The sequence below is a fragment of the Misgurnus anguillicaudatus genome, chromosome 21 (assembly GCF_027580225.2).
Source record: "Misgurnus anguillicaudatus chromosome 21, ASM2758022v2, whole genome shotgun sequence".
Lineage (NCBI taxonomy): Eukaryota > Metazoa > Chordata > Actinopteri > Cypriniformes > Cobitidae > Misgurnus > Misgurnus anguillicaudatus.
Window position 1 is genome coordinate 31,977,803 of NC_073357.2, and position 16,346 is coordinate 31,994,148.

General features: G+C 36.9%; 1 protein-coding gene across 2 annotated transcripts in view; it reads right to left on the reverse strand.

The window, feature by feature from the left end:
- adam10a (ADAM metallopeptidase domain 10a) overlaps window positions 1-15,687 on the reverse strand; it is an 85,353-nt gene extending 69,666 nt beyond the window's left edge. For both annotated transcript variants that reach the window (XM_055203079.2, XM_055203072.2), the window contains exon 1: window positions 15,506-15,687. In XM_055203079.2, coding sequence (XP_055059054.2) covers window positions 15,506-15,572 — 67 coding nt within the window. In that variant the 5' untranslated portion in view covers window positions 15,573-15,687. The remainder of the gene's footprint in view (window positions 1-15,505) is intronic.
- Between the last annotated feature and the right edge of the window lie 659 nt (window positions 15,688-16,346).

Genomic DNA, 16,346 nt, shown 5'->3' on the forward strand with positions numbered 1-16,346 from the left:
ACCCCTGTGACCGGGCTACGCGTCCATAAAAGGTTCCTATGTTAATAAACCATTGCCTCTTTGTTTCTACATTCAAAAGACAAAGCTGGCAATTCTGGCTATACTTTAGTTCTTTTAATAATTTCTTTATTTTATTTTATTTATAAATCACTCTGAGTTATCTTGATTTATCTATTAGGCTTGTGTTTTGTTTCTTTGCACTTGAGGCATTTTGCACATTTGTTCTGCACTTTGTTACTTCTGACCTTATTTTATAAAAAAAATGCATTTATTATAAACGTAAATTCTGATCTAATTTAAGTCTGTACATTTTGAATTGCTTTTCGTTGTATCGATGTTGCGCTATTGCGTGCTGGCCATGTTTGCGCATGCAATTTAGGCAAACGCGCTAGGTGCTCTGCGTCTCATATTTAGGAGTTCATCAAACTAAACATTAAAAAAACTGATGTTTTTCGACGGGAATAAGTTTTTAAAATGTATTTAAAACGTAGTGGTTATCTTGTCAAAAGTTAAACTACAAAACAGGTAAGCCGTTTCTTTAAATTTCGATCCGAACCTATATTTATGCCTGACACGACTCTTTCTTGTGATTTAATATTATGGTCGGTGTTCACTTTCAAATGATAGCAAAGAGATTCCTGAAATAAATAATTTCATCAGGTCTCCAAATTAAATAAAAACTGTAGCCGGGGTTTCCAAGGCAGGATCACCTTTGTTATATTTTTAGGTTTAGTTATCAAAAAGTTTTTTTGTATGATGTTCTGTAGATCGTGGGTTTAAAATGTTATGAATAATTAAACAAATGTTGCCTTACATTTTACCTTAAAAATATATAAATGCATCGTCAGTTTTGTCTTCGTTCATCACTTGAAAGACAGTTTTGGTCACTTTATCAGAAAGTTGTTTATGAGTGCTGCTTGTGAAAGAAAATAAAAGTTACCAATTTGTACCTGGTCTGACCCCCTCCCAACCCATGCACACACACATAGATGATTCGACTATCGGTCGACTATTGAAAGATTCGACAATTCTGATTCGAATATGTAAATCCTTAGTCGAGGACACCCCTAAACAGGGGATATCTCTAGTCAAGTTCACAGAAGTGACAGACAGAATTAGGGATGCTCCGATCGGCCGATAATGCTTGCTATGCTTCTAAATGAATTACGGTGAAATGCCACTAGATCCAAAAGCCAGGGGGCACTCTCGTGCAGAAACTCAAGAACAGCTTTCTTCTTCGTTTCTGATAAAGCTTGCTTTCTCCCTTGATGAATCTAAGGGAGAACTGTGCAGATGTGTCATGTCAGAAGCATGATTTGTCAAATGCTATATAGTTTGGCACCTCACAAATTTCTTAAGACAAAATAATTAACATACACTTTTAGGTCATTATAAAGTGTAGGCTGTTTATCAAGATGAATGTGTTGAAAAAACATCACAACAATTTCATGTCCTGGGAGACAAGGTCATGTATATGGACTAATGGAAAACTGTCTCTCGTTTTGGACTTGTTTCTATGACAACTTGGCAATTTGCTTTAAAAACTAGTCATCTGCATATCTTTAGCCCCATAAAGGCAGCCAGTAAAGCACTGCTGAAAAGGGAAGTGATGTTTCATCAAAAGCAATGTGGCAACTTTCCTCTACGTTGTAAGACAGGGGTGAGTCAGTGCACTTTAGAAGTGTTTCTTTGAGTACCTCAGAATTTGCTGTGCTACTGCAAAAAAGTAATAGTCTATTTAGTTTTGATTTTAGCTTGAGGTATACAATAGGTTATCTGTTCCTGTGTTTCTAGAATATTTCAAGATTTCTATGTTGTTGTTATAGACGGATTCATTGGACACGCGCGCGTTGCTGTGGTTAAGCACCTGGGCCAAAGTTAATGTCCGATGTGTGTTAGTTTATTAGTCTGGCTAGTATGGCTGCACGATAAATCGCATGCGATTGTCACACGCATCTCGTCAGTAAAGCCGGTTCCTTGATTAGTAATAAATCGTCATCAGCTGCTTTCAGATGGAGCGGCATTTACTACACAGAGCTATAGTTTACTGACAAGCAGGGGAATATCGCATGCGATTCATCCGCGATTATGAATGCAATATTTCCCCGCTTGTCAGTAAACTACGGCTCTATGTAGTAAATGCTGCTCCATCTGAAAGCAGCTGATGGTGATTTATAACTAATCATAGACAGTTACAGTCATCAAAGAGCTTAAAAAAAATAATAATAATCGTATCGGAATTGGCCGGTCATAATTTACCCTAGAAGGACTCTGTTGTTATTGATTCTTTGCAAAAATCTACCGGAAAATAAGTTTGGGCCACAAAAGACATGTGTTTATGTTTGTTGCTGCTGAAACTACCTATATTGAAAAATAATCAATCAAATGCAACATCATAAATATTTACAATCCTCTCCAAGTGCTGCTTAGATGTCACAATTTCAGATCACATGATTTAAGAAATACATAAGTCAACGCATGCTCAGCATGAGCCTAAACATATCCTGACATCACTCACAGCATATAGACGGTTTCATCGGACGCACGTGATACACGTCTGAATCTGAACTGTACTTCCGGTTTCGTTTTTTTTAATGGTCTGACTAGTTGCTAAACTGATCTCTTGAACAAATGCCTCGTCGATAAGAAATAACAAATGTTTTGGTTTGCTACATAATCTATGTGTTGTTTTTTTGCTTGTTATATAAATAAGCTACGTAAAGTACTTTGTTGTTATTTATTATTAGCGGAGTTTATCGAAAGTTATGTGCGGCGTGACACCCGCTTGTTTATGTTGTTACTGCTGAAACTGAACTATAAGTCGCACTTTTTCATAGTTTGGCGGGTCCTGGAACTTCTAGTCAGGTGTGACTTATACGTCAAAATGATTTCACATAAACCAAGAGAAACCATTACCATTTACAGCCGCAAGAGTCCACTTTATGCTGCTCCTGTATTTATGTAATTCAATGGATTCAGTGATGTGGAATGACTTCAGGACTTTTTTGAACTCGGTTTGGCTTGTCGTGTTAATTTTGCCTATATCAGGTATGTTTTGTATAAGGGTTGCCACTGTGACAGAATTTTCCCACCGGTTAATCGGCGCGTCACAAACCCGGTGATCCCGGTATCAACGTGTGGGAGGGGCTTATAAATGCGCATGCAGACGTGCACATTTTACTTTCACTTTTGAATTACGCAACTGTTTAAATGCAGTTCTTGCGTACGCTGCGTTAAATCGCGTATGAATTTGCGTGCAATGCCAGTGCAACAGCTGGTTTAATTAAGAGCTTTAGTCAATGTGTGCAGGTAATTCTGACATAACCCGACAGTCCCAAGCAGAGCAACCGGCTACTTCTCCATAAAGCGCTGCTTGAATGATGGGTTTATTTTTCTTCATGAAAAACACAACAACAAAATGATCTTGCTTATATTAAACATCATATATGTATATTATAACAAAAACGAGTAAGCACGCGGCTTCTGCTATCATCTGGTCAGTCAGCTTGCCTCACACACTCTGATAGAAATAAATAAAATCTGACACCTGCTGCTCTGTGACGGGACGCGCGTTCAGCTCCGCTGAATTCAGCCAGCAGACACATTCAGTTCTTAGTGTGTTTGCTCTCTCTAACGAAAATAAATGATTTAATTACACGAAAATATCAAAACGACGGGGAAAGACGGTGTCGCGGTAGGCAAGTGTTCTAACCGGTGAGAGGCTGAAGCACCGGTAATCACCGTTTCACCGACTATCGCGGGAAGCCTATTTTGTATGCTATTGTGTATCGTGTAAATAACTGTTTATATTACTTTAACATGTACAGACACCTATTCAGCCTGCTGTTCTGTGCTATTGTTTAGTTGAATAACTTGCCTTTCCAGATTAAATGTCTGTTCTTTGGCTTAGATTTTGTGAAATCATAAACGCGACTTATAAATGTTTTTGACTGATGCAACTCTGGAGCGACTTATAGTCGGGAAAATACAGTATATACTGTATGCAGTTGAGAATAGATGACACACATAAAGAATGGTGATAGTACTGTGGAAGGGTGTACACTGTACACTAAACTCTTTTGTACAAGCACAAACAATGGCTGCTCATTTCTGCTATAGTATCCCACGTGAGAACAAAAGCACAGGACTCCCACACAAAGATAACTGCACAGCGCTGTCTGAAGTATTGTAAGGCACTATTGGCTAAGATGAGTGGGGGACTTGTGTGAACAAGAACTTGGGCCTTGACAGTACTAATGCTGAAAAAGGCAAGGATTTAGGCCTCTTGTTAACTGATACTGACATTGCACAGCAAATGCTCTTTATGCACAATATATTTATATCCTGTTTGTGATCATAAGTAATATTTCATTTTGCAATGTTTACATCCAATATTAAAAAATAAAATTCTATACTGTAAAAATTCTCTGCTGCACACAAAATATTTAAATGTTTAATTATGTTTAAACAACTTGAATTAATACACCATTTTAACTTTTTTGACTATGTTGCTATAAATTATAAAAATAAAGTTCTTAGAACTTAAGCCCATTTAACTTTATTTTTTATGTATACAAATTTCTCACTACTCAAACAAGTTAAAATGACTTGTTACTTCAAGTTGTTTAAACTTAAAAATGCCTTAAGGAATTTTTACAGTGCAGATAATTACAATGCTCAAAACTTTTAATGCTTATTATAAACCTACCAAGAATATTGCTTGTAGTGCTAAACAAATCATAAACACAACCCCTGAGCTATAATTCAAAGACTTTAATTTGGTGAGACAGTAAGCAATCAGAAATGGTGTTACAGTCCACGAGTACGGCACTGTGAAGTTTTATTGAAATCTTAGCTGCTAGTTTGAGGTAACATACTCCATCTACTTGATTCTATGGATAGGCATAATCAACAGCAAAAACTCTTGAATAATGAGTAGGGATGGGCACTCGATTGCTCGAGTACTTGAACGTGGCATTAGTCCCTTTCACACATACAGTCTTTACTGGTAATTTACTGGTAAATTGCAGTTAACAGATCATGTGTGAACAGAACCTTTCCGGTAAATCAGTGCTCCCAATTTACCAGTAAAACAGGTTGTAAGATTACCAGTAATTTACCGGTAAGCGCTATGTGTGAACGAAAATTATAGGATTACCGGCATTTAGAACGGACGACGTCAGACCGTGCTGACAGCTTCGGGCCAATCATAGCGTTTTAATACAGATGACGCGTTTACCCCCGCACTGTTTACGGACGTTTCCACACACATGCTGCTTGAAAGTTGAGCACACCTGAAGTTTACGTCCACATTTCTTCACCAAAGTTGTTTAAAACAGCTTACCGCCGAATTGTCGACGTCCTTAGCACGCCCTGTGTGAAGCCTACCGTGCAAACAGTAGTGTTGTTAAAAATGCATTTTCGGTTTGACGTCGTCTCATTCAATGTTGTTTGGTCATGAGCAACTTCGCGACTGTTTACCACAGACGTGAAAACAGCAAAATACGGACCGTGGATATGAACGACATGGATTGTTTACAAATACAACACTGAGCTCGCCGCGTGCTACAGGTACTTCCGCTTTCTCAACGAATTTACCGGTATTTTGATACTGATGTGTGAATGATGTCTTACTGGTAAAATAACGGAACGCCACTGCGTGTGTGAACAGCACATTTTTGTATTTACTGGTAAATTAATTCTGGTAAATTCATGGTAATTTACCAGAATTACTGTTTGAAAGAGGCTATTGACGATCGATCACGAAAACGATGATCGTGTTGGGGTTTTTTTGTGGTTATGGCAGCATTTGGATGTCAGGTTAGCGTTACAAGCACCTGTAATAAACCTGTGGTAGCCGAACACACCTCACATCACTGAGGCACTATGGTTTAAAAGGACGCCGTGATTTTAAGATTCACTTTTGGTAAAACAAAAATACAGTCAGTCAGATGCAAAATGTACAGCGCTGTCACTGCAAGTTCAATGGGTTATCATCTCATATTTAAACATGAAATGTCAAGAGATACCATCTTGACTGAAAACAGGTGAGAGGACGACACAGCTAATCGCTAAATGATAGCAAAAGCTGCTTAATGTTATGAAGCTTGTGCTTTGACTGCACGTGTTTAAAAGCGTACTGTTATGGTGCACATACACAATGGGAGTTATACTGTCCAGTACATTTTGTGCAGATATATGCATGTTGTATAATACATTTATGTTGTATCAAGGCTTAATATTATGTAGTGTGTCATACAGAAAGCGCTTCAGTTTGTGTTTATTAACCCTTTAGTTTCACATCATCATGCAGCCATCTCTGTTGGAGGTTTCTGTTAAAAACATGCAATTCATTAATAATCTAGTATGTGTTCATTGTTCTGTCATAGTTTCTTTAAAACTAAGTTTTATTTGAGTGTTTTAATAAAAATATTTTCATTTTCACAATGATGCGTACGCCCCACCCCCAGTTAAAAGAGTCCTTGTTTTTCAGACCTATGGATTAATCACACACACAAAAAAAAAATCACATAACTGCACATCCCTAGTAATGAGTCACCATTCAAATCTGGTCAATCTATAAGCTGAAAAAAACTAATATTAAAACTAGGGCTGTCAATAGATTAAAAAAATTAATCTAGATTAATCGAATGATTTCATGAGTTAACTGCGATTAATCGCAAATTAATCGCACATTTTTATCCATTCTAAATTTACCCTAATTTAACACTTTTCAGGTTTTTAATATTCTAATCATATATACATATATAGATGCTTTATGCAAATGTATGTTAACAACAGCCTGTTTACATTTTAACAGAATCACCAGCCATTGTTTTGTATATGAATTTTCCTTTCAGAAGATTTTTCTTTCTCCATTTTTGTTTGCTGCTGCATCATTTGTGACATGTGCTGGCAAATTGAGTCGGAATTAGCAAAAAAAAAAAAAAAATAGTTCTTCATATTTTGACATTCTCTATTAAAACATAGAACAATGCATGATTTGTTGAAATATAACAAAATATGACAGAACTACACGTGTTTGAAGTTGAAAGAGTCAAATTACCACAAACATTTCCACATCCATACATTACATTACCACATCAATACCTTAAAATCACTGGTAAAACTAATAGATTTAGCACACACAAAGCAAAAACATCATCAATGTATGTTCAACTTTTTTTCCTTTTGTTTGATTGACATTGAGACAGACTGCTTAAAATCTAAGTGATCTAATATAATGTTACACATCAGATATTTTTACCCAACAGTTAACCAAACATTTACTTAAAACATAACAGATTATAGAGCCTACCTGCGTGAATTCTTATCAAAACAGATATTTGTAAAACTGTAATTTTGTGTAGATGTCTATATATCCGGGTCGCGCACTCGCGCGTCTGTGTGCACGCGCTTCAGATGTCAGTCAGTCAGAGTGAGGAGATCGCTTTTGAGTCTTGTCGCTCTCTTAATAACTCTTTAACATTAATCAGGTACCGAACTTTATCTCTCTTAATGACTATTTTAACATCAAGCAAGTCCTGCAGTCTATTTTCTAAGTCATGCATAAAAGCGAAACCAAAATGAATTGAGACGCATTTTTGTATTAGATTAAGCATTAGGAGGACGGTAACGTTACACCTCTCAGACGTATAAATAAAGATCATATTAGATGTCCAACGAGCATTTAGAGCATTGGATTTGGTAGACGATTTGCTTAATGTTCTTATTTCTATGAAAACCTTTTACTCATTTAGAGAGAGTCACATTTGTCTGCGTCTCTGTTCATTCAACTATGGGCTGGACCAAGGGTCAAACAGAAATTGCGCGTTGCGTTAATCTCCGTTAATAAAATTAGTGGCGTTAAAATGAATTTGCGTTAACGCGTTATTAACGCGTTAATTTTGACAGCCCTATTTAAAACTTTAGCCCAAACTAAAGTAAGTATTAAAGGCAGGGTTCATGATCTCTGAAAGCCAATGTTGACATTCGAAATCACCTAATCTGGACCTTCTGTTGATAGACCTGCCCCACACATACGCAACCCAGACAACGATGTTGGTTAGTAGACACGCCCCTTACTGCTGATTGGCTACAAGCGTGTTTTGGTAGTCGGACCGACTCTCTTTTCCAAAGTGTTTTTCAGATATCGTGCACTCCCCCTTTAAGAACATTTTTCAGTTTGCCTGAAATTCCATATAGTCACCAACCCTACTGAACTTAAATGAAAATTTAATGTAGGATGCCGGTCATATAACTGGTGCAGTAACTTGCAAGGTGATACATTCCACTGAAAGTGTCAAAACTGCAGAAATCGACTTAAGATTCCTGAAACCTTCAGTGAGTGCCTTATATCTGCACACTGCATGAAACGGAAAATTAGAAATAGTAGAAAGAGCTTGAGTCATGATTTCTAATGCTATGGGAGGTTTCAAAAAAGCCCATCTAAAGGCCAGTGACCTCATGCAGTTTGCTCATATACAAGACTTCAGTCATATACATAAATGATAAAGCAGGACTTACAGACCTTTAACAGGAATAAACAGACGAGGCTACACTGACATTTGTGAACAATACCTCTTCTCCTTACACTTTCTCAAACGAATCAGAGCAATAAAGTTCAAACTGGACTCAAGGGTATGCTGCTAGTCAGGAATGAAAGATTCTTCTTTGAACAAATCAGCTTTTATGCTGAACCCCAGCACAGAGTGATGCCCTGTGGGCAGATGTCAATGAGTGTGAATCAGTGTAGAGGCATTGTTTCTTCCCAAGCTAAGAACTGGACAACACTGAACGCATGTTTAACAGGAACAGAAGTAAACTGCTGGAAAACCGCTGTTAAAGTCAACTCACTGAACCATGTCTATAATAGTGCAATCACCACAAGGAATCTTTCTGAGATGACTCGTAATCTTCACTTTTTGCAAAGAACTTAAGCCAAGCCCTAATGTGCCAAACAGAACTACCAATGTGTCCCTGAACACAATTAAAGCTTTATCAGATAAGATTACATTGGTTTCTTTCTTAGGACCAGACTTCCCGAAATACCAGTTCTAAAGAGCAAAGCTTGGCTGTGCAAAGGGTGTTTTTGAATAGAGGGTACAAACCAAGTCAAATCTACTATGATCTATGAAGTGCAAACTGCTGGACTGTGCTGTGTCTTAATAATACAGCACAGTGTGGGAGAAGATGAGCAAAACCATCTGCTCGGTAACACAGCTTAGAGTGAAAATGGCAAGAGGAACAGTAATCTGATTATATATGTACCACTATTTATAGACATACAAATGCCTTCTTAAACATGAAGAAATTGTCTTCAAGAGATACATTTGGCCTTGAACGGTGTGGACATCACTTTATTTCACACGGAGTGATGTGTAAGATAACTAACAACCGCATGTTGTTCATACAAAGTCAAAAACACAAAACTGTAAACTGCCTGCAGCTGTAGGTTACTAAGGTTATCAGTCACTATGTCAAATTTTAGAATTGACATCTGCATTGTACGTAGCCTACATGCAAATAAAATACTTAGGGTATCCAGTCCCGCATTGTAATACAACTGCACCTATCAATACTTTGCCATGTGTACATGACCTACGAAAAGTGATTGTATGAAAAAAAATTTCAAAATCTTTATAAATATAGTTATACGATATTAGTTTTACATAGCACTGAGGTCTGAAATGAGTCACCAGTGAAAACAAAACAGAAAGGAATAAACCTCAAACATCCCGAACTGGAATAGTAGTGTGAATATACAAGTAAAGGACAGTGTGTTTAGCCAGATACTCAATGTGTAGGCTCTCATAACAACATATTTTCATGTGCTGCATTTGCAACAACATGGTTCATTAAACATTCTGTCTGTTTAAAGGGACATTCCACTTTTTTTGAAAATATGCTCCAGCTCCCCTCAGTGTTAAACATTTGAATCTTACCGTTTTCGAATCCATTCAGCTGATCTCCGGGTCTGGCGCTAGCACTTTTAGCATAGCTTAGCACAATACATTGAATTTGATTAGACCATTAGCATCGCACAAAAAAATAACCAAAGAGTTTCAATAGCAGGCACGCACTGCCCGAAAATAGTCCCCTGCTATTGAAAGCAAGGGGACTATTTTCGGGCAGTGAGTAATATCACTATGCCTGTTGCAGCCATGTTACAGCAGCAAAGTCATTGAAGAGTCAAGTTTTAAATAGGAAAAATATTGAAACTCTTTGGTTATTTTTTAGCGTGATGATGCTAATGGTCTAATCAGACTCAATGGATTGTGCTAAGCTATGCTAAAAGTGACCAGACCCTGAGATCGGCTGAATGGATTCCAAAACGGTAAGATTCAAATGTTTAACTCTAGGGGAGCTGGAAAATGAGCATATTTTCAAAAAAGTGGAATGTCCTTTAATATCAGAATAATGTTGTATTCTTTGATCCTTAGCATAGTCAAAATTACATTACACATTCATGGATTTCATTCCCTAAACAGCTAACAAAACTGCAACACAAATACAAATACAGTGCAAAAAAGCAAAATCAAATGCAGTGTTGCAACACATGTCTGGTCTGAACTTTACTTCCGGTTTCAGTTTTAGTTGCTAAACTAAACTCTTGAACAAATACCTCTAAAGTAACATGTTTTGGATTCCTAGGTAGTCTACGTGTTGTTTATTTTGTTTGTTATATAAATAAACTAAGTTTAAAGTATTTTGTTGTTATTTATTCTTAGCGTAGTTTACCGGAAGTTACGTGTTGAGCACGAAAGCCACTTGTTTATGTTGTTACTGCTGAAACCGTCTATACACTCTTAGAAAGGATGTGTTAATTTTTTATACATCTTTGTGCGTTAAGCTTTTAACACATTATTTGTCATTTTGTGTTGATTTTGAGTTAAAATATAACACAAGTTGTGTTAAAAGTAACACAAAATGTGTTGTTTCAGTAATAACACAGAGATGGGTGGATTCTAGGACAACGCATTTAGTGTGTTGTCCCAGAATCAACACTAATGTGTTGTTTTTAATACATTCGTTCTAAGAGTGTTTATAATATCTATATAATCTTTTAGGTTGTGGTGTATAAAGCAGGGTCTCAGTCTACTGTAAAAGAGTTTTGGGGGGAAAACTAATGACAAAACCAGAAAAAAGGAACAAAACGGGACAAAAATGACATTTGATGACTAAAATGAATGTAATATTTTTTTCCAATAACCCTAAGTGGCTATAAAATATTGCATGCTGATCGCATTGGCCTTAGACAGGAGATTTCAAGCCAACTTTTCTCTCAGTTATTACATTATTCATATCAAGCCCTTGATAAAAATAGCAACCACGTTAAACTTACAAAATATGGAAATGCATGAGAACATAACACTCCATTATATAATGTTTTAGTATATAATATTTCACTCCAAAAAAATGGGTTATTATCAACCCAGCGTTGGGTTAAAAAGGATGAACTCAACCAGTTGGATTGGTATTTAATATTACATACTGGGTTGTTTCAACCCATAGTTGGGTCAAATATAAACATTTTGTGGGTTAATTTAACCCAGTGGAAGAGTCTGTCTCTTTTTGGTTTGAAAATAACCCAGAATTTGTTTTAGAGAGTTTGAATTAACATATGACATACTTTGTGTTATATTCCTTGTGGATGCATGACAGTCTTTAATAGAAATATACATATATGAATTGCAAACAAGCCTTTGCTGACAGGTCTTAATTCCAGTGTTTCCCATACATTGATTTATTTGTGGTGGCCCACCACAGAATCAACACTGGCCCCCACAAATAGAATTTTCATGATTCCTATTTTCATTTTTATTTCATTATTTAAAACAGCTTAATTCGGCTTAAAATATAATTTGATATATAATACAGATCAAATACAGATACAGATCAAGAGTAGAAGTAAAACATATTTTAGGTGCCAACACTAGATCAAACGCAAACACGACATGATGACATCACATATATGCTAATTAGCAGGTGATGTCATCACCACCACAGTTTCCTCAAAATCCTGTGGGAAACACTGAATTCACATTTTCTTTAAATTTCATGTACTTTCAAAAGTTTATCCTCTTAATTCATAAAAGGTCATTGTTGTCTTCCACTGGGGAGAGCCCAGTTTCCTCTGTAAACCTGTGTTCTACCCACTGCTTTGCTACAGTCTCAACAAAATCCTTGCTTCCCACAGGCTGCTAACACAAAGACAACTCTCCAGGACATAAAGATTGTCTCTTATCCTTTTTCCTCACAAACCATACAGAACTATGTTTTGTGAAAGGATACATCACAGTTTTAGTTCAAGGCCAACCACATAAAAACAACCATAATCCATTAGGGCCAGACCAGAATATTCAATATTTTGTATATTCGTTCGGTGGGTTGGCAATCAATTTTCAATTTTGTTACATTATTGGCGTTAATGCAGAGACTGCCAAGCAGGCAGAGCCTTGGCTAGGGCAGGTGGCCTTTCTGTGTGGAGTTTGCATGTTCTCCCTGTGTCAGCGTGGGTTTACTCCGGGTACTCAGGTTTCCTCACACAGGCCAAAAACAAGCAAGTTAGGCAAATTGGACATGTCAAATTGTCCCTCCCCCAACCTGTGTATGGATCAACTTGTCTGAAAACTTGTGTATGAATTAATAGATGCTGGAATGGCGTAAAGAAATAAAGGAAGAAGAAGAAGTGCGCTTTATGCTCCTGCTCTATAGGTGGCGGCATGGCGTTGAGAGACTGGTTTGCAACAAACACCACAAGAAGAAAATTGCGCTCAGGTTTGGCTAGAGGTTTGGGCTGTGTCCAAATACCCACACTTGCAGTCTTTGCACTTAAACACTCGACTACTTATGATGACGTATTTCCTGTATTTGGCCCAAGTGTTCTAGTGGGCGTGAAGATCCCAAGCGTGCATGTATTATTATTTACCCAATGGTACACACAAGTGTAAAAATGTCAATCCAGGTAGTGGCAGCAATTTGCTCCAAAACTTATTCGTTTTTTATTAAGTCTACTTAAAATATATATTTTTAAGTTTTTATTGGAATGAAATGAACACTTAAACAAATGAATAAAAAAAAACATTTGCTGAACTTAAAGATTATTATCTACACTTGGCGAAACTTCAGAAGCAGAATTCTTTGCATCTGTAAAAAACCTCTTAGTTTTGTTCAAGCAGTTTTATTACAGTTTATTTAGTAGTCCCTAAATAAATGACACCGTTAATGTTGTTTGATCAAAATAGTTGCGTATGTTTTACAAAATACATAACAATGTTTGCACTTATTAAATGTGCAACACTTTCCATTTCTACCAAAATATGTTATATCCATTTATTAACTTACAATTAAAAGTTTCCATTACATCTCGCAAAGTTTGGGCAAAAGTCACACGATTAACATTCAGAACATGATGCATGATACGCTTAGCCTTGAATACCACTCCAAAGTGGTATTCGAGGAAGTGTGGGTTTAGGGCACTGCACCTTGCCAGTTTTAAGACAGCCTTGCACATTTGCTTCCTGTCGCGTGCACAGGTTCTCGAACGAGTATTTGGATGCAGCCTTGGTTGAGGTTTACATTATTGTAATAACTTGCTTTACAAGACATCACTATGTCACCAGGAGTCATGAGGATTACTTTTGTGTTGGATATATCTGCTTTTGAAAGTGGTGAATCCATTGACTCACATTACAGAGCACTGGGGTTTCTGCAAAATATCTTCTTTATTGTTCTTCTTATGAAAAAATGTCACAAACAGACAGACAAAGATTCCTGTCTTTATAAGACATGAATATGTTCAGCCCCTTTCCTTCACGAGGCTCAACAACTGGTATTCGGACCAGCCCTATCCATAGCCTAGCCATAATCCATAACATTGCAACCTTGCTAACAAAATATATTGATCTGCGAGGCAGCATTTAAATTGCTCAATAGCACTAAACTATTTTATCACTGGATGGTGAAATCTCCATCAACACAGTACACATACACCATTAATCTCAAACAGATGACCCTACGTATGGACACCAAATACAAACTAATTACAGAGCAGCTAATCTCAGACTTCAATCACTGCATGAAAGGAAATGAACAAGACACACAGCAAACAGCTCAATGATGTTGATGCCCCAGACACACATAACTCATGTCTGAGTTGATACTTCCGTTCATTTCAGAGATTAATTGCATTAATTTACAGTTGATCAAATTAAACTGGAAAATGAAACTTCTTCATGGCATAATCATATATATTGTATAAAGAAAAAGCATACCTTAAAGAGCGTGATACACCTAGTACACTACGTGATCAGTGGCAACAATGAGAAAATGTTAATACTGCATGTCTGTTAGCCCTGGGCGACATGAACTAGACTAGTAGCAAATATGTTAGAAAACAAATTGGAGAAAACATAAAACTCTACAAGAACTGACCTAAAAAAGGAGTTTCACCTTTATAAATCAGGCCTTTCCTCATTGGGCCGGATAAGTTTCATAAAATAAAAACTGGTGTCAGTAAGAACAAAAAAAAATGAAAAAATGAAAATGAACTAGAATATAATCTACAAACACAACTGCAATCACATCATCTCCTGACTGCAAGGTCAAAGTATCTACAAAGGATACCATGTCTCTAAATACAAAAAACCTGGACTCCACCTGATGAAAGTATGGTAAAATATGCATTATTAATATTAATGACCCAACACACATTATCTACCCATGATAATAGGGCCTTATCAAAACTTATGCCATTAATAAAGTAGCTAATTATAAACTAATTACTATATCCTAAATGAAACGCTAATGCCGTTTCAGAAAAAGGTCGATTTTGTCTGATTTACAGATAAGTTTTGCAGCAAATTTTTCATTACCTCTGTGTAAAAAGTTAAACTTGCAGACACTTCTGTTAAACACACAAGTGAACAAGCCAAACAAGAGCCAGTAAATTCTTAGGTGATCCCTCGCCTATTGTGTAAGTTAAAGTTTAGTCATTTATCGTGGACATGTGAGAACAGGAAAGGTGTAGTTTGTAGTAGAGTCGTTCATATCATCACACTCCCGTCTGTTTATCACATAACGTTACCAACACTATAGACAAAACACTTTTGTAATAACAAATAAAAAGTGACAAAAACGGTTGGTTTGAAAAACTTAATTACCATTAACCACTCACAACACTTACTTTAATGGGAATATTCTCTTTAAGTTAGCTAACGTTAGTCGGGCTTTGACAGCTAGCTAGCACATAATCATCCTTCTGAAGTGTCCCACTCAAAGTCATTCGCACAGCACTTCGTCACATTATTTATTTTAAGGATTTCCCGTAAATGAACACAAATCACACGTGTTTAACTGTAAAAGTTCGCTATTTTTATGTAGTTTCACTTCCGCACTCAATGTCTGTCTTTCTACAGTCACCCCTCCCATACTAGCTCACTTTAGCAAACCCACAATCCGATTAACCGTCACTTTTTCACCAAGAAAAGCAAAACAAACCTACCTTTGGTGTCGCCTAAACAGTACAACAACAATAAGAGTTTGACCAAAACCATATCGAGTAAATTCATCGCTGGAACATTGACACCGAGGCTGATTTAGGCTGGTAGTTTGCGGGTCTTAAAGGCGCAGTCGCCCTCGGTGAGTGTATGTGCGCGCGCGTTTGCGTGTGTGTACGGTGCCTGCCTGCTGCTGCTGGCCTGTCTCTAACGGCCTGACGTCATGCGCAGGCAGAGCGGAAATCCACGCCCACTCCCTCTGGATCTACGATACTACACATCTCTACATTCAAACTAAACTTCTGTGTCTGTCAACTAAAGATAAAGATATATGTGAGGTGGATAGAACAGCTATTAAAAACTGAAATTAACCTTGGTTAATAATTTAGGTTCACTCTCGTGAGAATTTTACTCGTAAAGTATGAAAAACGTCATGTAGCCCCGCATTCTTTGTCTCTGTTTAGTAAAATGCAAGCTTTTGAAATTCCAATATAATAATCCATGCAAGAAGTGAAGTTTGGCCAGTTTGTTTATGTTGTTGCCGCTAAAACAGTGATTACACCACATGGCACTGAGTCATTACGCAGGCAAAATTTACCTTACGATATATGCAGACTCTACACGATCTCTAGTCAATGTCGCCATCGTGTGGTGGATTGGATATTATGAAATATACGTAACAAAATATAACTTGAGACCCTTCAGATGTTGATACAATCTGACACTTATAGAAAGCACCACAGTGTATTTTGTGGAGAGAAATAAAAACGTAACCCAATCACGTTAATAAACTGTAGATAAACTAGATTAAAAAAGTACTGTAGTTTAGTAATCTCTAATAAATTG